At 34.7% G+C, this 23,405-nt stretch overlaps 1 protein-coding gene across 6 annotated transcripts in view; it reads right to left on the bottom strand.

Annotated features, from left to right (window-relative positions):
• KTN1 (kinectin 1) overlaps positions 1 to 23,405 on the bottom strand; it is a 107,187-nt gene that overhangs the window by 2,890 nt on the left and 80,892 nt on the right. For 2 of the 6 annotated variants that reach the window (XM_032405172.1, XM_032405169.1), the window contains 13 exons: positions 22,583 to 22,620; positions 20,615 to 20,705; positions 18,500 to 18,586; positions 15,075 to 15,164; positions 10,607 to 10,687; positions 9,734 to 9,823; positions 9,512 to 9,604; positions 8,462 to 8,533; positions 8,143 to 8,226; positions 7,900 to 7,983; positions 5,409 to 5,492; positions 3,649 to 3,741; positions 2,680 to 2,800 (listed from right to left, as the gene is read on the bottom strand). In XM_032405172.1, the coding sequence (XP_032261063.1) occupies positions 2,680 to 2,800; positions 3,649 to 3,741; positions 5,409 to 5,492; positions 7,900 to 7,983; positions 8,143 to 8,226; positions 8,462 to 8,533; positions 9,512 to 9,604; positions 9,734 to 9,823; positions 10,607 to 10,687; positions 15,075 to 15,164; positions 18,500 to 18,586; positions 20,615 to 20,705; positions 22,583 to 22,620 (1,108 nt within the window). The remainder of the gene's footprint in view (positions 1 to 2,679; positions 2,801 to 3,648; positions 3,742 to 5,408; positions 5,493 to 7,899; positions 7,984 to 8,142; positions 8,227 to 8,461; positions 8,534 to 9,511; positions 9,605 to 9,733; positions 9,824 to 10,606; positions 10,688 to 15,074; positions 15,165 to 18,499; positions 18,587 to 20,614; positions 20,706 to 22,582; positions 22,621 to 23,405) is intronic. The other 4 variants (XM_032405170.1, XM_032405175.1, XM_032405171.1 and 1 more) reach the window with 3 other exon arrangements.

Raw genomic sequence — 23,405 nt, 5'->3', positions numbered from 1 at the left:
TAAGTTTCCTGACATCAGATATTAGCCTATTACCTACATTTCGATGATTAAACAAGCTATATTTTCAATTTAATCATTAGGCAGTAGTAGGTTTTTTTTGTTTTTTGTTTTTCTCATCCAATACAGGTACTAGTTTTAAAAGAATTCACAAGAGGAGTGCCTGGTTGACTCAGGTGGTTGAATGTCAGACTCTTGAATTCAGCTCAGGTCGTGATCTCAGGGTTGTGAGATGGAGCCCTGCGTCAGGTTCTGCACTGGGCACTGAGCCTGCTTAAGATTCTTGCTCTCCCTCCCCCTCTGTCCCTTCCCACCACCCCACCCCCCTAAAAGGAAATAAATAAATAAATGAATAATTCACAAGAGGGAGAATATATCGAGCAAAAATGATGGCTGAAGTTCAAAACTGCGTAATAAACATTTAAAGGGTACAAAGAAGGCTGTGGGGGCGCCTGGGTGGCTCAGCTGGTTAAGCGACTGCTTAACTGATCCGGGGTCCCTGGATCAAGTCCCACATCGGGCTCCCTGCTCAGAGGGGAGTCTGCTTCTCCTTCTGACCCTCTCCTCTCATGCTCTCTCTCAAATAAATAAATAAAATCTTTAAAAAAAAACAAAAACAAAAAACAAAGAAGGCTGTGGGAACCAAGGAATCTGTAGGGAGGGGTTACCACTGCCAATGCCGGGTAGAACCTATAGAAGAAAGAGTTCTCAAGTGCCTAGCAGACCCTGTCTTCATACAATCCATTCTATCCAACCCATTCTGCCCTTCACATTGCACTGCTGATGCTCAACCACCTTTTCACCTGCCGAACTTGGACTTACATTCATTAGCTGACCAAAGAGTTATCACTTAGGGGAGCTGCCTGCCAAACAACAGTTCAGTTTTAGCTGTGTTGCCAGGATATACATATTTAACAAGTTGCTACAATTTCATAAATCAGGAAGAAAAAATCTGAAAAATAAAAGTGTTATACTGCCAACAATCAGTATAAGTCTCAAATTTAATAGGAAAACGACCAATGTGGAAATAGGTTCCTAAGACTTAATATGAGCATACCACGTGTTTGGGAAGAAAAAGAAATATTAAAGAACACCTTTGAGATGCTGGAGAGATAATACCGACAAGGTTGAAAGGCACAGGGTAATAAGTAATCTTACAATTTTTTAGGCTCTCAGAAATGAAGCCCTTTTCTTATCACACCAAGGCCTATGGACTGACTTCAGCCTATTTAGCATATTTTATAACTACTTTCAGTCTCTTATATTAGAAATTTATACTTTCTTATACTTTCCGTATCAGGAAATCACTAATGACCTCAGCAAAAAGTTTTCATTGGAATGGCATTCTAGAGTACATGGAGCTGTTAATAGCAATTAAAGAAGTAGATATTATGAGAATAGTTTCTCATTTTAAGAATCTCTGTTAAACAGTGATGTAAAAAAAATTAAGGTGGGGGGTGCCTGGGTGGCTCAGTCGTTAAGCGTCTGCCTTCAGCTCAGGTCATGATCCCAGGGTCCTGGGGTTGAGCCCCGCATCGGGCTCTCTGCTCATCAGGAAGCCTGCTTCTCCCTCTTCCATTCCCTCCCCCCACCCCGGCTTGTGTTCCCTCTCTCGCTATCTCTGTCAAAATAAATACAATCTTTAAAAAAAAAAAAATTAAGGTGGTAACCTGAAGGAAGGTTAAAGTAAGACATTAGAGCAGGTTTTCAAGACTGAACAGAAGGAGCATGTGCAGGGAAGAGAATAAGGCTGAAGACATGGGAAAGAGTTACCAGCGACGCAGGAAGCAGATTATTTTCTAATTTAGAGAAGGGAAGTAATGTGGCAGAAGTTTAACTATAGGCAATGGAGAGGTTAGCTTACCAAGGATAAAAGATTAAGGTATAATTATTTTTGCGGACAGGTTAAAAGAATGAGCTGGGTTTGTCTACGAAATCTTGTGGAGCTAACTGACCTGAATAGCATTTTAAAGGAGAGTTTATGCTAAGGCAGACCAGATGACAATCATTCTATAAAAGTGAGATAGAATGCCCCTATAACCAAAATGGTGATCCATCCAACTTTTCCAGGACACCTAATATATCTGGAGGGCAATAAAATTTCATAATATGGTTTGGTTAATGATAGGTTTATTTATCTTCAATTAAGACTCACTTTAGGAGTTAAAAAATGGGATTTCTTTGATTACCTTATAAGCAGACTTAAGTAAAAACTCAGTTTCCCATTTAAAGAAATTGTGATGACTTGATTTTCAATTCAGCATCTACTATCAGTAAAAATATTACAGTCACTTTATTTTACCAAGTCATTAAGAAAAAAAAAAAAAATCACACAGACACTTTACCAGAACTAAGAGCAGGATCAACTAAAGTAGTTGCCCATATTATGCAACAAAACCTAGGTAAACAAGTCATGAGAGAGTCTGTTTTTTAAGATCAAAGGAGGCAAAAACAAAAGGTTTTCCCCCTCCAAGCTGCAAGACCAAAATATGGAAGAAATGGAAATAAAACTCCAAGAAAGCTAAAGCTGTCATCTGCGGGTGCTGAGAGAAAGAAAGAGGGACTACTTCCAAGGAGGGCAATGGGAGCTCCCGTAGTCCTGGTAAACGCCCACTACAAATACACTCACACACACTCTGTCAACTAGCCGTAAACAGACAACAGTACTTCAGTTATTCTTACCTAATACCTGGTAGTGTTCTTTCTCCTTTGTGAGCTGTTGGTTTACTGCCTGAAGCAACTGCTGTAACTGGGTGACAGTCTGATTTAGACTTACAGACATTGTCTCCTTCTCAGAAGACTCCTAAAAAGAAGAGGAAAGTGATAAAAAACAACTCCAAACATAAGGAAAAGGCATTTGCAACCTAAAACAGAAAATATTTTATTGTTTTAAATACAAACATGAAAAATCTTGAAAATGACATAAAAATTAACAAAAACCACATACAGAAACAGTATTTGCTATCTAGTGATGCAAATTAGGTTGCACCAAAGAAAGCTATGTTATGTCACTAGGCCAACAAAGGCAAAAATCTAGAGCCTGTTTAGTAGTTGTAAATCCATTTCTCCTTTCAGAAAAAAAAATCTGCCAGACACCAAAGGACAGCACATTTATAACAGTAAAAGTAAGCTCACATATATTGAGCCCTAAATGTTAGGCAGCACTGTTTTAAGTGCTACGCACTATTCTAAGTGTTTTAGATAGTAACGTATTTATTCCTGTCAACAATCCTTACAGGATTGGTACTATTATCATTGCCTTTCACAGATGGGGCAACCAAAGCACACAGAGGCTAAGGAAAGTTGTCCAAAGTCACACAGCTACTAAGTAGCAGAGTCAGGATTCAAGCACAGGCAATCTAACAAAGTCCACATTCTTCAGCAGTATACCATAATACTTCCAACACAAACATTACAATTAATGTACTATCTTACAAGCTAAAGTGAAAACAAACATTAATAAAAACAGCGCATTTCAGAGATAAAATATCTGGAAGAAAAGATGACCTTCAGTAAGAATGCAACATAACTGATGGAAGTACATTACAAAGGCGTTTTTTTTTAGTCAGAAACAGATCTAGCACATTTTTATTCTTCATGTAATTTACAAGGTAATTAGCCTAGAGATCTGGGGTAAAAGAAAATGCATACCATTTCTGGGGAAACATCACTATTCTCAATAACAGTAGTGTCTCCAGCAGCTTTTACTATTTTTGACTGGATAAGATCCAGCGACTTTTGAGCCTGTAAGGAAAAGCAACATGGTAGCCTCTAAATACTACAATGGAGTATTATGAGAAAAAAAAAAAGAGTGATTTTCTTAACATATTTTTTACAAGATTAAAGCTCATCTCAAAATACAATGGAAAGCCAATCTATTCAGTTTTTTCCTCCAAAATTAAAAGCTTCCTCCTTGACCAGATTAAAAACATATGCTGTTTTAAAAAGTTCAAACAACAGAGAAAAATGTATAAAGAAATTAAAAGAAGAAATAGCCACAGTTGATATTTAGGTTAACATTAGTCTAGATCACGTATCAGCCAAATCTGGCCACAGCCTGTTTTTGTATAGCTCACAAGCTAAGAGTGGTTTTTACATTTTTAAAGGGTTGTGTTAAACACACAAAGAAGGGTATGTGAGAGAAACCATATATGCCCCACAAATCCTAAATAGTGGCTTTGCTCTGACCCTCTTGTCCAGATCCCTCCTGTATACATACAAGTGCTAACAAAAAATTTGGGCAGAAAATTTCATAGAAATGGGCTTTTAAGATACCTGCTATTTTATACTTGCTTGTTTTACGAAGTATTTTGCTAACTTTTTATATCAATAATTATTTATGTACATTTCTAATCAAGTGTTGCACAGTGTTTCTGGTCTACAGATAAGGGGCAGTCACTGTCTTCTACTGTTGCATTAGCAATCATAAATAACATGGCACATCCATATCTTTGAGCACCTGTTTAATATCCTTAATACCTGAGACACGAAACTGCTAGGCTAAAAATGCATGTTTTATATTGTGATCAAGAGGTCAAAAATTAAAATCACCTATCAAAGTAAGTCAGATTGCTCATCCTTGACAATGTATCATGAACCTACTTCTGAAACAAACATCGTGAGTTCACATTTTATCTACTGGTAACAGTAACGCCAAAATAATTTGAAGCAATTCTGGATTCCTACACTTATTTTTTCATCATGCTAAATGTACTCTTAATGGATTCCTAGACTTTTACATAACAATTAGAAGCTGTATCATACAAAACAAAAATATTTCTTTCAACTTTTAAAAAAGTGACATATTTGTTTTGCTAATGACTCCCACAAACACAATCATAGCTCTAAAGCAGCTTTGATAAGCATGTGACTTGCACTATTAAAACTATCTAAAAACAGAATTACAAATAACTTGCCATTGTAATGTAGAGAGTAAGAAATGTAATCTTAAAAACTCCCTATTTATATATGAGATTAAGAAAGTGTATTTCCACAAAGAAATAAATGAAAGGAACAAATTTCTGAAACATCAGAGGTCTACACATTTTGAATCTATAAAAATCAAAAGAAACATACTTTGTAAGCAACTACATAAGAAAATCCCAACAAAACAATACATGGATGTAACCAAATTTTTTAAAAAGAGTACCTTCAATTGCATTTAAAACTTAATCTATACTTTATAAAGCAATTACTTATATAAATGTATTGAAATAATGAAGCAAATTAAGAACAATCGAAAAACAAGCCAAAAAGTTTAGTTCCAAAAATGCAACTGTAAAACAGCTTAAATTTATAAACACGTTAATATGCAAAAAAAAACAAATCCAGAATTAGCAGTATGTTTACTTAAGATTCAAGGCACAACACAGCATGATGATATGGCATCTTCAAGACAAGCAGTGTCTTACCTTATGCAAGTCACCAGCTACCTTCTGTCTTTCACTTTGTTCAGTTCTAAGCTTTGTGAGTGTTTCATTTAACTGTGTCTTTAACTGTAAAAATAAAGGAACACCACAATTAACTTAATTTGCATCCTTCTTTGATTGTGCTGAGACCTCTAGAAGAATGAATGAGAAAGAATGGGATTGCTAACAGTTATTATGCACAGTGGATTAGCCAATATGCTGCACCAGATGTATAGAAAAGCTAAGCAGTGGAGGTTCCCATCTGGAAAGCTAAATATAAGAAAAGCTACAGAAACAAACTAGGGTTCAGAGGAGAAAACTGTAAATGTAAAAATAAAACCATCACATTCCAGTAAAGTGCCTTTTAAAAGTATTACGATTCATAAAGTACTTCATTCATATTTAAATTAAATTAAAAGGCAAGTAGCCAGAAATTTTACTAATTAGTTTTTTAAGGCCTTCTGACCTATACAGTTAAGAGTCAATTGTGTAATATTTTAAAAGACATTGAATGGAAGATTACAAATCCAGTAAAATGAAAACTTCAAAAATTTAAATGTTGATCATCCTTTAAAACATCACTAAAGAAATCAGTGCAAGACCACAAGGGCCTAATTATACAATATGCGATGTCTTTTTTTTTTTAATTTTATTTTATCATGTTCTGTTAAAGCGATGTCTTAAGATACAATTCTCAAGAACCAATTTGTCCAAACAGTTATAAAGTTCTATAAACTCTAGTGCCAATATATAATGCCTCTTCTCATGATAAATGCTCCAATTAAATATGAATGAGGGAAATGGACTACACTGACAATAACTTTATTAAATTCATCAAGTTAATTGATTTTGCCTCACACCGACAGGCATACCATCCCAAACAGTTTCTGGAGATCCAAAAGGGAGAAATATAAGATACTAACCTTTCAAACTGGAGAAGGAATTAGTGAGGGACATTCCATTTGGAAATTTTATTTGGAGAACTCTCTAAATACCCAAATGCTTCAGTTTTTGCTCTTTCACTTAACTCTATTTAGTACATCAGATAATTATTCCTTTGACCCCCAAACATACAATGTATGTATAAGCAAACAAAATTATTTTATCTTAAAATGTGGCAACAGTTATCCTGAGCAAACAAGCAGAAAGACTAAAATAAAGATTACAAATTCAAGGCAAAAATAAGAAACAAGTACCATTTAAAATGGCCCCTTAACAGAAGTAAAGAGGCAAAAATACAAAGAGAACATTAGGCTGAACTCAACCATAATCCTATGGGTTTGATGCTACTGTTGGGGTCAGCTCTGACCAAGCACCAAAGTTAAAAGTAAAATCTCCAACAAACGGAGTTAAAAATGACTTTTTAAAAACACATTACAGGGTGAGGCTTATAGCTTGTAGCTATGGCCTAATCACAGTCCTGATGTGTGCAATATATAAGCAAGCATATGTATAAAACTAGTCACACGTTGCAGTGGCAATGATTCAATTAAATAAAATGAAGATAAGTAAAACCAAAATTTTATTTCAAAAATAAAGAGGGGGGGCTCTATGTGTACTTTTCAAAGAGCCCTCATTCCCATAAATCACTGCCATAATACAGAAGACCAACCACAAACGAATGAGTTAAGAAGTTTTCTTTCTTAGTACACACAGCAGTACTAAGAAAGTTCCAAACTAGGCAGGGTTAACTTGGGGTAAGGAGAAAACTAACTACAATCTTCCTAGAGTTTATTCAGATACTTTCAATTTAGTCATGTGTTGTAACAATTTTTCAGTCATAGAAAGACAAAATGATTGTTTGAAACATACAATGAGCTAGTCATATTTATCTAACAGCTAAGCTTGCCAGGAGGAGTGTAAATTTCCAGAAATTTTAAGAATGGGAATACAGGGTACTCTATGTCATTATAAGGCATTTAGCTAACCTTAGTTATCTTTAAGTTTTAGAATTACTATGCTCTAAATGTTATGCTGATGAGAATTTCACAAGCTTTTTGTTATCTATAATCTATAGAAAGACCAGTTAAATTAAGAAGCTGGAATGAATTATTGCCCTTGAGTGAAGAATACGTATCTTCAACCTTCAATCATCTCCTTCCAGGTTAGAAAATAAGAGGTCCAGTTAACTATCATAACTCTGAGAAGAGAATCTTCACAATTTAGGCTATCTTTATCTATTTGTTTCACTTCTTTATTCACTAAAAATAATACTGTCCAAGGAATTAGGTTTTATAAAGCATGAATTTCTTTCTGGAAAAGAGTTGCAAGCCAAACATGCCATTGTTAGGAGCTAAGAAAAGAAGGATCATCTTAGGAGTCAAGAAAAGAAAGATCATCTTAGGAGTCATCAGAATACGAAGATTATCTTAAACTTACAAAAATGCCAAGCTAAAGATGTTAGCAAGGAGAAAAAGTTTGGATGGTTTCTCCACATGTCAACACAAGTGTTTTCAGAGCCTACTTGATACCCAGTGGAGAACAAGCTTCTTACCAAATTTAGCTCTTCATTCTGTCTTACTGCTTCAGAATATGAATCATCAAGTTTTTTCTGCAATTCAGTCAACAGATCTTTCAGCTGCAATGAAGTTTAGAGTTTAAGATTGATCTCCTTATGATATCCCATGTTTTGTACGCTACTTGGACGCTCTGCCACAAACAACTTACACTGAAATACTTTATCATTATTATAAACTTAATTTAAACTGAGAAGCAAAGTCAAAAAAATTCTGAGTACCTCTCTGACTTCTGTAACATAGGTAGATCGTTCAATTTCTGCCTTCTCTAGTTCCATTTCCAAATGCTCTCGTTCTCTTCTCAGCTAGCAACGCAACAAAGAAAAGTTAAATATAAGAATTCCTTTCATGATGCTCCCCCACAATGGAAAGTTACTACACTTACAAATATAACACAGTATCATCTCAAACACTACCCAAGATATTCTTAAAAGCGTAACAACTGCATCATTAAAGAAATCTTAAAACACAGATCTTAAGACAACGTTTAATGCTAAAAATGAGTCCACAGGTTGTAAGTCAAGAGATGAAATAACATACATTTTCAATGTCTTTATTTTCTCTTCTTAATCGCTCTAGCTCTTGTTCTGAAGATGTGAATGACAACTGCATCTGAAATGTGAAACAACTATATGACCAAGTAAATCAAGAATACAGAGCTTCTATCTTGTAGAATTTTAATCAGACTCTTCAGAGGTTTTGAAATGCATCTCATTTTAAAGCCACACTGAGTTTCAAAAGACCCTGAAAATGAAAGTAAGACATTTAACTTGATTTAAATTGTCGTCAAAACCTATCCCATTGGCATGATATTATATTAAGGCCCAGCTAGAAGTGCTTATTTTTTTTTCTTAACAACCAACTAGTAACTGGCTATATTTAATCCCCAAATGCATTAACATAGAATACCACCAGCAATGCTAAATTCTGCACAGGTTGGCCCAGGAAAACAAGTGAGCAACAGAGGACACTCTTTATTTTCCCTTTATTGTAATATATTTTTATTAAAGTATAATTGGCATATCATATCCTGTTAGTCTTCGGCGTACATTATAGTGATTCCATACTTTCATACATTACAAAATGATCCCCACAGTAAGTCTAGTTACCATTTGTCACCATACAAAGATGACTACCACACAGATGACACTCTTTACCACAGCCAAGTAAATGGGAGAAAAATTAGGACTGCCCAAGAACATTCAAATCACATGAACAGAAGGACTCATTAACTTTTTCTTGAATACTATATCATGGGTCACATATCAACATTGCAAAGCTTGCTCTGAACCCCAAATTCTTTGCCTTATTTTATCGCACAGTAGTTCTACAACTTCCAAAGCATTTTACATTCTAGATCACTACCTTAAATCACACCCTAAACTACTGATTCTCAAACTCGGGTGGGCATTAGAATCAGTTGTGGAAGCTCTTTAAAACACAGACTGCTGTCCCCACAGAGTTTCAGATTCAGAAAATCTTGGGTGGGGCCCAAGAACGAGCATTTCTAACAAGTTTCCAGGTTCCTGATGCTGCTGGATCCAGGGCCCACACTCTTGAGAACTACTTGCTCTATGCTTTTTTAGATACCTGTTTAATAGTCTTCTGTGATTCATCAACTTTAACTTTCCATTTATTTTCTTCTTGTTCCACACTTCTCTGTAGCTTCTGTAAAATTCCTTCCTACGGGCAAAAGTATAGTTGTTTTGAAAAATTCATGTTCTAATGACAAGATAAACTATTTAAGCCACTAAGGAATAAGTTAATAATTTAAAAATAAAACCAAAATGTAGATTAAAAATCATTTCCTACTGTTTCTGCTAGGACGGATTTATATTTTTCACACTCGAGCTGTAACAATGTGTGCATTTCATCAGCTTCTTTCAACTTGTGCTCTAGAACCTACAAAGAATGAAATAAAGAAAAATTCTCTAGTTTTACCAGTTTTGTGTGCTTCAAATTTGTTGCAATATTTAATGGTATGACAAATGGTTTCTAACTGTTTTATAGTGAGACACTACATTTCAACCTTCTTAAGCAGCAATCAAGTTCAATAACCTTTTTGGTCATTCAGTCTTTACTAATAAAAATTCCTGAGTCTGATTACTACAAAATATATTACACAATTTATAATAGGCTTATCACTCTTTAGCAGGATGGTAAAATCAAAGCAGAACCACACGTGAAGTCAAGTCACAACACCTATGCTACACACATATGGAAAAGAGGATTTTATTCATGCCACTTGAGATACAAAAAAATCTTCCAAATTTTAGCAAAGATAAAAACACATCTAGATTCTGAACACTCTTAATGAGGTATCGGGGGATACTTTAGCAAACCAGTCAGTTTCTACCTACCTACCTCAACTGATCTTTACTTTTTAAACCCAGGCTAAAAAGAGAGTAAGAGATAGTTAAATATACAGTTTTAGAAATGATTACGATACAGAGTTAAAGAAATAGCAAACATTAGCTTTGTATACTTATCAAATGCAATGAAGACTTGTAGCATTTCTATCAAAATTTATACAAAATGAAATCACCTTCTTACACTTTCTCAAAAGGTCATTATTATTCTACTCATAATATGCACTTTATCTTTCCAAGCTCTTAAAGACAATTCTGATTTACTTCTTTCTTCCATGTCTGGTTACAACACAGATACTTCATTTCTTGAACTAACCTTAACCTCCTCTGAACCTGAAGTTTCAGCCACACATTCTTTTGCCTTCTTTTCAAATCCACGCAACCATTCACTATAACTCTGTAAAAAAGAAAAGTCAAAATAACCAATTTCCAAAAATATCTAAATGAAATAAGTAAAACATTTGAAACAACCAAATTAGATGACTATGAAAAAAAGCCTACAGACAAACACCACCTTTCTGGAAATTTCAAAGAACATAACTGCTGCATAAATTGTACCTACCCCAGCCTTGAAAATAAACACTGAAAATACACCTCTGTATTACCACCAAAATCACATCTTATTTACCTTGACCAAGGATATCTGCAATTGAACTCTGGACTTATATATAGAGATCTGGGCTCACTTAATTCCAGCCTCTACCACTTACTAGTGCCAGGACGAGTACATTCAATCTTTAAAACAGAGAAAACTGAAAATAAATTACTTTCAAAACTTTTCTCAGGTAAACCATTTCTCAAAAACTAAGTATTCTGAGTTCATAAACTAATAAAGTTCAAATGAAAATACTTTATTCAGAGGATTTCAAACACTATGAAGGTGTTCCAGGGATTCTGAAAATACTTCGAAATAAATACATATAATGAAGTGTTTTTAAAATCATAATGGGAAGTGGTAAGAATATATAAACATTTACTTATTTAAAACCAACAAAGGGACACCTGGGTGGCTCAGTTAAGCATCTGCCTTTGGCTCAGGTCATGATCCCGGGGTCCTGGGATTGAGCCCCACGTCAGGCTCTCTGCTCGGCAGGGAGTCTGCTTCTCCCTCTCCTCACCCCTACCCCTGCTCGTGCTCTCTCTTGCTATCTCTCTCAAATAAATAAAATCTTAATAAATAAATAAATAAAACCAACAAAAACTATTTGTGCTGACAGGTTAGCTGATGCAAACACAAGGCATACATATATATATTTTGGTTTTAGTCATTCTAGATTTTAGAATAAATGATGCTACATTTTTGATGCTCCTTGTCCAAATTTTAAACTCTGATAGAGTATTTGTTAGATACTTAAAAGAGAATAAAAGGAAATTTGATTTAAACCCCTTGGTTTAGTTTACTCCAAGAAAAAAGAACACATGAAATTTCTATTAACTGCTCAAACTTAAAGTTTTAAGTATATGGCTGAATCAGGATTCTCTATACTCCATCAAGTAAGAATAAAAAATAAATATAGCTGGATGCTGAGATCACCCCAAAGTACAAGACCCCATAGTACCAAGTGGTCAAAAAAGCCTATTTTTTAAAATTAATTTATTTATTTTTGAGAGGGTGAGAGAGCCAGTGAGCGAGCAAGCACGTGGGGTGTGGGTAGCAGAGGAAGAGAGTCTTAAGCAGACTCCACACTCAGTGCAGAGCCCAATGCAGTGCTTGTTCTCACGTCCCTGAGATCCTGACCTGAGCCAAAACCAAGAGTCAGACACCTAACGACTGCACCATCGAGGCACCCCAAAAAATGAATTCTCACATTATAAATTTGATCCAAGACTAAACGTATACCATTAAAATTCTACTTAGCTTCAAATACCGGAATTCAATAAAAGTTAAAAGTCAGCTGAAAAGATGATTTAGTTGCTTAAAGTTTCGAAACATTCCTCTAGGTCATATAGTTTAGATCTCTCCTATATTGATTTGCTTAGCAGAAAAGCAAAAGAAAACAGTAAAAAGATTTTACTTCATGTGTAAAATTCCTTTTATATCTACTGACTATATTAACTTAAAAACAAACTTAACATTGTTTTATCATCGTAAATTAAATAGATTATCCTATCCTTCACATTTCAAAAATCTAAAAATGCTACACTTTAGTAGAGTTAATATACTTCTCAAATAACAGACTACCTGCAGAAATATTCAACTTTTAACAAGTGGATGAAAAAAAGCCAAATATCATCAGCCAAGTCTTATGGTGATTTATAAATATTTATAGTGCCAAAAACTGTATGGCTGTTGAGGGTAATATTGCCGTTAAGAATGAGTCTATTACATTAAGAAGAATTTTTCATGCTGGTGATTTTACACAATTTTTTTTATTTAAAGATTTTATTTATTTATTTGACAGAGACAGAGAGAGAGAGGGAACACAAGCAGGGGGAGTGGGAGAGGGAGAAGCAGCAGGGAGCCCGATGTAGGGCTCGATCCCAGGGTCCTGAGCCAAAGGCAAACGCTTAACAACTGAGCCACCCAGGTGCCCAGATTTTACACAATCTGTAAAGAATAGATATTATAATCACTCACTCTCTCGGCTCAATACTGCCAAATAAATAAATCCAATTTTATTTCCATTAATAAAATTATAAAGTAGGAATAAAGAAATAAAAACAGGTCATGGCCACAAAAGAAAAAATATGAAATAAATAGCAACCCCTTTTTCTAGGCTTCATGTAAGACCAGCACTAGAACTAACAGTGTATGCTTAAGTCTGTCCAGTACAAGCTGTCTCATCAGTTGAACCCACAGAGGTAGACATTTACTATAGTGATCAAACCTGAATGTATCCGCAACAGTTACAAAGGAAACTAAAGAACTGTTGCTTCTTGTACAAGTTAAATGTAGACTGTATGTAGATACAATCTGAGAGCAACAGCTAAACTCAGACTACACATAAAACAGACTATTAAATTTACTTATACCACACACCTAGCACCCATAGAAAGAACGGCCGAGAGCTCCTTGGAGAAACAGCTGATTCTAAGTTTGGAGCAGAAAATGTAAATAATAAATCAAAAACATCTTGTTATACCACAAAGCAAAGAAGCTGTGAGAGTTTAGCAGTGCTGTGTCAAAAAGGATTTGATAACCAGCCTAAATAAGTTCCAATGGGCCAAAGAAAGAAAAGCAGACATTTTTAGACCTCATGATAGAAGTGCACAACACCACCATGAAGAAGTCTTGCCCCACTCCATCCTACCTCTAAAGTACTGAACCTGAATCTCATCAGGCCTCTACTGACCACCAATTTATGGGATATAAAAGGTACAGAGAACACACTGACACTACAGGGATGCAGTCAGTTAAATCCAGACTGGGAAATTTCTTATGAAACCATTAGGTTTAAAAAAAAAAAAGGTGGCGGGGGGGGCTGGGTGGCACAGTTGGTTAAGCATCTGACTTGATTTCAACTCAGGTCATGATGTCAGGGTCATGAGATTGAGCATCACATTGGGCTCTGCGCTGGGTATGGAGCCTGTTTAAATTCATTCTCTCCCTCTCCAAAAAAAAAAAGAGGGGGAGAGGGGGATGTTGCTGACATACAGAGGGATCCATGGAATCAAAAGGATTTAAGAGACCGCTTAAACCAATCACATATTGACCTTACCTAGGTCCTGATAACAACAAACTACAGTATGTGGTTATTTCATTAAAACTGAAAATTTATATGACAAAAGGGAGAAATGCATTGACAAAATGTATGAAATTAAGGATTTTTAATGTAATTTTTAAAGGAATCCTTATCTTTTAGAAATACATACTAAAATAATTACGGATGAAATGCTCTGATGTTTGACTTCCTTCAAAATAATCTAGGAAGTGGTAAAACAAGACTGTGTACTGCAGGCTCATTATACTATTCTTTCTACTTCTGAGTGTTTATACAATTTACCATTAAAATAAAATTTTAAAGAAAGACCCTACAACACCATTTTAGCAAACTACATGCACTCTCACTGGCTTTCTCTGCTCTCAAATATTCACTGTAGTAATTCTCTGAATCAAAGCAACTTTTCTCTCTCACTTAACCTTAAGTAAAGCAAGCTGTTCTGTATTATCTTCAAGGCTTTCTTTAAAGAAGTTAACAGGTGACCAAAATCTTGAGCTTTGAAATGAAAGAAGCCTGGTTCAAAGTATTAAACACATTTAATTAAAAAATGAAGTGTTCCTAAAACTAAATGCAATCATTTAAAATTAAGCTCTATTTGGGGCGCCTGGGTGGCTCAGTCAGTTAAGGGTCCAACTCTTGACCTCGGCTCAGGTCTTGATCTCACCATCACTGAGTTTGAGCCCCATGTTGGGCTCCAACCCCAGTGTGGAGCCCACTTAAAAATAAATATATAAATACATGAAATTAAAATAACAAAATTATGCTGTTTTGAATAAAGCTATTAAAAACATAACTGGCCTATTAAACATTAATATTTCTTTCCCAAATGTTTACAATCCTCTAAATAATTTTATATTTATATTATGTAAATTGTTATGTAAATATATTTATATTATGTAAAATTTATAGCATACAACAAAAGTATCAGTTGAATAAACAGAAATGAGTTTTGCACCAAGTTATTTATCTTACCTACTCAAAAGCACCCCATATTAACAACAGAAAAGATTAAGGAATAGATGTACTTCTAAACCAAGTGTAGAATGCAAATGCTGCTTATTCACAACTTCCTTAAGTAATGGTAAAGAGGACTTGTTTAGAGAAATAATGAATCAATCTTACCAAATTCGGAGGAACAGACACCTTTGGAAATAATTTTTTGAGAACTTCTTTAGCTTCTAATTCAATTGCTTCCACATGTTGTTGTCTTTCCTAAAGCAAAAGATGAACCAAGTCAAACTTACAAGATTGTAGAATTAAAAAAAAAAAGTCTTTTAAGCTCTAAGGGAGGAAAAAGTCACAGTATTTTAAAAATTCATCTTAATACTGACAAAAGCTCAAATTTATTTTGAAAATGTTAAAATGCTTCCATAAGAAAAAATCTGCAAAATCTCTAAAGCATCCTAAATAACGTCTCAAGTAAACCAAGGTAGTATCTGATAATACGGACATTTTCCTTGCTGTTAGAAATCAAGTGATTTGCCCTTCTAGAAACAATGCAAAAAACAAACAAGAACAAAAAAATTAAAAGTACACTTCCTAAGCTAAAACTTAAACTACATGCAAAAAAAAAAATCTACCTGGGCAACGTAACTGAGGCTTACTGGCTGGCAAATCTCTATAAAAAAAAATGCATCACTGATGGACTGTAACACCATGGGATTAAAATGGCAACTTTCACATTTCCAGCTTCAAGGTCAAGTGACATTACAAAGAAAAAAAAAAGGCCATCAAAATTTGATGGGTGGTACATATGAGAAAAACAGGAAAGAAAGAGGAAAAACTGATGACAATTAATTCACCAATACCAAGCATCAAGAAGACTAATTCTGACACTTACAGGGACTCTTGTCAGCTGTAAATTTAAAGGTATTACAAATGCATGTCTAAATTTGGTGATTTTAAAACCAACTATGATGGATATCAATTATTAACTCAAAATCATGGTTTGTCAAAATTAGGGTAATGACTTGATCACACGCAAAATAAAAATCTAATAGTCCAACTACCTCTACAAAATTAAAAAAAAACGACACCCAAAAAATGCACATCTAAACCAAGCCAAGAAAAAAACACTTGTGAAGTTCAACAGGTGACAAGAAGGCAAGCGAGCTAGCAACATCTCAACCTTATCTTTCCCGCACCATTTAAATGTGACCTTTGAAATCCATTACTGATTTAAGATGCATACACATCAATTTAGAAAATCTAAACATGAAAATCTAAAATTACACAATAAAAAGCTAGAGATTAATCACATTCTGAACACACACAAAAAAACTTAACTTTATTCAAGATTAGTGGCAGTATTTTACTAGATGTTTTAATGGAGTGTTTTCAGTGATTCAATAAAGTCCACTATTTTTTCAGAAATACACCTAACTGCCTAAGATACATTCATTCAAGGAAAATGATTTACTGCTAATTCAGAATTAATTCACAATTAAGAGGTCATTTTTATCATCTGACCATAGAAGTGGTAGAACAATCACTAAAGAAAAACAGGAAGAGAGCACTGTGCAACAAAGTTTTTTGGAAAACTTTCCAAGGGAAAAAGAATCTAAGTAAAAGAAATGTGCCTAATTTATAACAAGAGGCAGAAAAATGAGAAGTTAATTTTGATTTGCACTAATTTTGCTAAAAAGTTTCCATCTAGTTTGGTAGTTTGGTTGTGGATAGCACTTTCCATTCCACTTTAATACCCAGAAAAGATCTAATATTAAAAATTGCTATTTTTATCTAAGTGTAATATTTATGAAGTATCTTTCATGTGAACCTATCATTTATAGTAGCTCCTCAAGAGTACTTACTACTTTAAAGATAATCTTGAAAAAGCAGTGTATCACCCTCTCTTACATTTTAGATAAAGTTATTGTTACTTATTTCTATCATCTAAAACACTAAAGGAGTTCTACATAGTTCTTTTTCCTCCCAGCATAACTTATGGTTCTGAGTCTATCAACATCACTTTACCCCTAGCCTATCTGAAAACAGTCTAAATTCCATTAAAATAGAGAAAGACTGTAAATTCTATTCTCTCTAGATCATTAGCTATGCAAGAAGCCACCAGGCACTTGGTGCTGAGTTTTGAAATAAGGGTCAATTTTTATACTCATCGCCAAGCATATGATGAAACATGGATAAATTCTAGTTCTCTTTTGGAAACAATCTGCAAGAATGCCTAGAACAGTTGCCTATAATTTCTTGCCGGAATGGCATGATATTAAGTAAGGGATTCGCATTTAATGCAGTCTCATGAACAAAATAAAAGCGACAAAGGCAGGTGTTAACAGTGAAAAATAAGGTAACAGAAACAACCAGAAACTACACCAGAACCCCCCTGCTAATGGAACTGACGGCAACCACTCACAATAAAACAATAATGTCCTACCTACCTGGCCTCGCTTATTCTTTTCCCTGGCCTAGATTTCTCTAGTCCCCAGTATCTGCCACCTGTCTCAAATTTAGGTTTTAGCGAAAATTAAGGCAGGTGAATAGGTACAGAAGTAAATACAAATCTATTACACTAGAGGAAAAATAATGACAATCATTTATTTGATTAAAAAAGCCTTACAGAAACTATTCTACTTAAAAAAAAAAAGGTCCTTCAAATGTCATTAAGACCTACATTTAAAATTCAACAGATTACCATGGTCCACAAAATACTTACAGAATGCTCAACTAAATCACATAATTAACTTTATTAACCCATCTACAAAATTCAATACTCCTGTTCACATTTATTCTTGGTAGAAATTTTCAAAATGCTTGACTGAACCAGCACATTCATTTGTCTCCATCTTTAAAAACAACTCTTCTCAATTGTAAGTCATTAGAGTCTTCGAACCCATGGAACAACTTGAACTCATGGAGAATATCTTTTATTGTTTTGAAGACAGAGGGAGCTATACATATGTTTCAGGAGTACTTTACATACTCAATACTCAGGTCAAGAGAATTATCCCTTCTATTAATATTCCATACTAAACATAACACATGCCTCATTACTGTCCAGCCACTTCAAAACCTAAAGTTTAATTTTAACTCCACCTCTTCTAAGGAAGCACCCAGAATTGATCCCTTCCCTTCCCTGTACTTAACACTTTGATCATTTTCTACCTTGTGTGAGTCATCTTGGTGTGCCCCAAAGAACCTAGGGGAGTTCGTGTACATCTATGTATTCAAATGCGTTTGTTAATTCAGTTAGATTTTGGGGGGCCAGGGTTTTCACCAAAGTGCCCTTAACCAACCCACGAGGCGTACAGTGACAAGAGCTTACTCGGGTAGCATAGGTCTCCTGAGATTCTTCAGCGTAAAGCAGTAATCACCAAAGCTCAAACAATCAGGTAATCATAACAAACTGCATGTTCAAAATTAAAGCTTCAAAGAGTAGATGAAAAAAGCAGAGATGACAGAGATGATAAATGTGGATGATAAGGAGATTTTATATTTAAATTGCAGTAAAATTAAATGCTTTAGTCTGATTCTAAGACAAGCTGCAGATTTTCTCTGTTCAGTGGATTGCTTCTAGGAGTTAGCATTACAACCTTGGAAGTCTTGTTCACTTTGTCCTGCAGCATTTTTTCAGTTGATGCCAATGCTTCCATTGCTTCCCAGTTTTTCTCCCGAAGGTCCTAATCATTTTTAGAAAGAATGATTTCAGTTTATCCATTATTGAAAGATTTTTGCTTTTTTACTTCATCAGTATTTTGCACTGCATTTAAATGCTGGTTACTGCAAAATTATTTCAATGGGAAATATGTATATTAGCAAAAAAATAAAAAGCAATGTTTAGAAGTCTGAATGAGAAAATAAAGATGCCCACTTCCCATGTTTTAGTATACACACCAGATATGCCAGCTATAGAGTAATTACTGTGCACATGTGACAAAGAAGAAAGCATTCAAAAGTAAACACAAACCAAGATAAAAATATGATTTCAGGTACACCAAATATTAAGGGGTTAAGGACAGGGCAAATACACAAGTACTGCAAAAAGCTTTACATGTGATTCTTAATCAGGGCCCATTATCACTCAGACTTTCCAACATTTTTTCCTCTACATAGGTTTTATGGAATTAACGCATTTCCAGTCTACCTAGGAATAACAGAGTCACTCCCTGTGTCTGCCCATCTCTTTCGGCATGGTCAAATGTGTATGCCGTAAAGCAACCTGACATGAATATATGAGCTACTTGATCGAGGCTGAAAACAGGGAGGCTGGAAGGCTAAAAACCACATTCTCTTGGAAGAGAAACAAAGTCATTGGAAACTGAAAGATCTATTTTAACAGCATTTCATTAGCAAATACCAGTAAGGACAATCTGCTATATTTCAGTCTTTCTTCAGATTTAGAAATCTAAAGAGTAGATTAAAAACAAATAAAAAGCCAATAATCACCATCTCCTGAATGCTTACTTATGTGCCCAACACTGAACCTGGTGCTTCCCATAAATTCTCATTAATCTTCCTAACAACCCTAAGAGATGTTTACTCCCATTTTATAGATGGGGAAACCACAGCTGCGGTAGGTTAAGAAATGTGGCCAAATATACACAGCCAGGGTAGGGGCCGAACTAGCATGGACCGACGCCGCAATCGGCTGGCTCTTCTCACACGCCCCAGTGCCTGCAGCAGTGCTGCAGCGTTAGACTCGTTTCACTGTGGCCTCCTCATCTCAGAATCCGGGTGATAAAACACACTGAACATGTCCGCAGGTTCGCCTCAGGTTTTGTGCCAAGCGATGCTGTTAGGAATGTTACACAAACATACAAAGGGCAATTCACATACCTAATTTTGACAAACTCAGGGGTGCAAGTACATGTCAACTTGTTAAATTAACAAATTAATGCAAACTTTGAAAAATTAAACTTGCATTAGAAAACACGTATCAATTTCCTACCAATATACCCTTAAGAGATTTCACTAACATTTTTACCTTGCTCAAGTCTTAGCAATCATACTTTTGTGTGCAAAAATTCCTTCTCTAACAAGAATGTTTGGATTCTACTTACAGGTATCACCTTCTGGTCAGAGAGAATTCGAGGAAATCACCTAAATTCACTATTTGTCTATTCAGTAAAAGTATTAGGACTTGAATTTCTTAGGGCGCTATCCCTTCCCATTCTAGTATAAATGTTCTGAGGCCCCTAACATGCTTAATTACCAAAAATCTGAGCCATCTGTTAGTTTAAAAGAGGAGGTTCCAGAAGGCTCTGAAAAAACTAATTACTAAAAATACTAGGTTTTAATACTGGGTTACTTTTAATCTACAAAAAGGCTAGCCCAGTCAAATTTAAAGGAGATGCCATTGATTTTAAAATACTGAGATGAAAAAATAATTTTTTCAAATAAAAGTTCAACAGAAAATCAGTTGTATTTTAAAAAAATAAAAAATCTGAAGCTGTAATAATTATACTTTCAATATCTAAAATGATAATTAGAAGTATACAAATTAGTCTTTTCATTTATTCATTAAAATATCTGTTCTCCAATAAAATTACTCTAATAATCCTCCCAAAAAAAGGTACACACAAAATAGTACTTTCTTACAAATATTAAGAAAACTACAGTAGAAGTAAATTTTTAAAAAATGGTGAAGCATACTTCATTTCAGTGAAGTAATAAAAAGAAAAGCTTTATTCTGACAAAGATTTGCTTACATTGTTTTTCTTCCTCTGGTGTTCAACAGCCTCCTTCAAAGAATCTAACTCATTCTGAAGAACAGTTATTTCTTTCTCTCTTTCTGAAATTCTAAACCAGAACATGAATACACATAGCAACATTTTAGGTAAACAGTGAACATGGTATTTATTACTACAAAATAAAAACAGCCAGTAGATGATGCTTTGCAAAATGTATTAACTTAAAAGGCAAACTCTTTTAAGCTTAGCTATTAACTGTCACCATAGAAAACCTATTTGTGATGCATTCTTATTTTCAAAAATGACTTTTACAATATGGCATGCTGATATTTGTGCTCAAGAGAAATCATCCCCTTAAGAAGCAGTTCATGAATATATGAACTGCTGCAGTTATAGTTGTTTCTATTTTTATCTGTGGCAGGGAAGTAGCTACTTTCAGAAGAGTGAAAACTGATGTAGACACATTCCCTTCAATATTTTTCCCAAAAGGTAATGAAATCAGTTATGACTTTCTCTAAATGGCTAGCCCACAACAAAAGTATGATATTAATGTGAGGTAGGTATCATTTTCATAACATTCTCAGGATTCAGGTTTTTCTAATTCTAATGCATTAGTTAATTTCCAGAAATGTAGAAAGCAATGGCAAAGATTCACAATTCAATTCTGTTATAGCTGAGAGCAGGTTGGGTAAAAAGTTAAATTACAAACAGCTCTTAAGAATAAGGCTCTCTATATAAGAGGTTGGCAAATTAGGGCTCTGGGCCCAAATCACAGTCTTTTTTGGTCTGGCCCTCGAGCCAAGAGCTGATTTTATGCTTTTAAAGAATTGGGGGAGAAAAAGAGGGGGGGATACAAAACAGAACTCTCTGGCCCACAAAACCTAAAATATTCACTACAGGCCATTTACAGAAAAAGTTTGCTGACCTTTGCTCTGTACAAACTCCAGACTCAATTTACCAGTAAATAATTCTAAACTAGTAAACCAACAACCTTGTAAACGAGTCAAGATAAAAGAATATTTACTTTTTATCACCTAATACACTTAATGTGGTTGACATCTAGAATGCTCAAACATAACCAACTTAGCTGAAATGACCTTAAATATACCCTCTTAGAGAAAAATACAAGCCAACAATGAAAGAAAAATGCTTCAGTAAAAAAAAAGTCTCCTTAAGGGGCACCTGGGTGACTCAGTCAGTTAAGCATCCAACTCTGGGTTTCGGCCCTGATCATGATCTCAGGGTCATGAAATCGAGACCCGCGTCAGGCTCCCTGCTCAGCAGGGAGTCTCTGCTTTTCTCCTTCTATGCCCCTCCTCCTTTTCGAGCTTTCTCTAAAATAAATAAATCTGCACCAAAAAATAGAAAAGTCTCTTTAAAAGAAAGCAATCACAGGAGCGCCTGGTTGGCTCAGTCAGTTAAGCGTCTGACTCTTGATTTCAGCTGAGGTCACGATCTCAGGGCCGTGAGATTGTGCATGGGGGGCTGGACATGGAGACTGCTTGGGACTCCCGCTCCCTCTCCCTCTGTCCCCCTACCCTGTTTCTCAGCTCTCTCTTAAAAAAAAAAAAAAAAAAAGATAAAACTTTTTAAAAAAGCAAGCAACTATAAAGATTGAGATTTGTTTTTTAATGCAGAAGCAGAAACTTATTTGCATCATTCAATTCCACAATGATACCAGAAGGGTAACTAAGATAATTTAAGGTAAATAAGTAAAGCCTTAAATATATATTTTAACTTTATTACATGTTTTCTAAAGTCCTAAAAACCTCAAGATCTCCCTCAACAAACTCCAAATACCATAAAAATGTACAGCAGTTTGGCCAAGGGCACAGCTAAATGCTAGTGACCTATAGTTCAAGAAATCCATATAGAAATAGAAAAATTAGGTGCCATTAGAAGTTACATTAAATTCTTATCTGAGAACTGTTTAGCACATAAAAACAATTACCACTTTTCAAACTGTGAATCAAAATTATTACTTACACTTGTAATAGTTCTTCATGTGGGGGAAAAGATGATGCCTATTAAAAGAGTTAAATGTAATTTCAAAACAAAGTTATTTCTACAAGACTACAAAAAATTAAGCTCTTCCTCAGATATAAATTAACAAAGGTAAAAATACTACATATTCTGTATGCCTGTCACCAAGTAATTTTAATAAAAATATGTATAAATTTATAAAACGTACTGAGTACTAAGTCAAATCTTCCTTGCCACTACATAAATTCTTCATTTAACAAGTATTTATCAATTTCCTACTATGTGTAAAGCACTGAGTTAATGCCCTAAATCTTCCTACTGTACAATTCTTATTTGACTATATTAAGCTTCCAAAAGCCAAAAAAAATACTGTTAAGATGAAATCAAAAGAAAAACTAAGAAAAGTTAACTTGCATGTAAGCAAATTTTACATAATATGTGTAAGTACACAGACCTTCACATATAGTATTTACATTCCTTAATGCCTACAATCTCCCAAAGTGAACTACTATACTATAATCTTCTTGTTGAGAAGAACACATTCTTTGGCCCCTCATAATACTCTCTGGCTTACATATGTTCAGAAAAATCAAACTGTATTTTGGTAACATCTTAAAAAAAAAAAATTACACATTTCCATTTTATTTTTACCAAGCAGAATTATACCTTGAAAAAGTATTTTAAATAGTGGTCAACTATTATTCATAATATTACACATTTCCTAGTTTCTCTCCAATTACTAAATTTGAGGGGGGCGGTGGTGGAAAATATGGTATACATCTACATTTAAACTGACCTCTATAGGATTTTAACTGACTTGCTAAGA

Source organism: Phoca vitulina, unplaced genomic scaffold (assembly GCF_004348235.1).
Source record: "Phoca vitulina isolate PV1807 unplaced genomic scaffold, GSC_HSeal_1.0 scaffold7, whole genome shotgun sequence".
NCBI lineage: Eukaryota > Metazoa > Chordata > Mammalia > Carnivora > Phocidae > Phoca > Phoca vitulina.
Note: the sequence above shows the minus strand (reverse complement) of the source record. Positions and strands in the feature narration are given on the sequence as shown.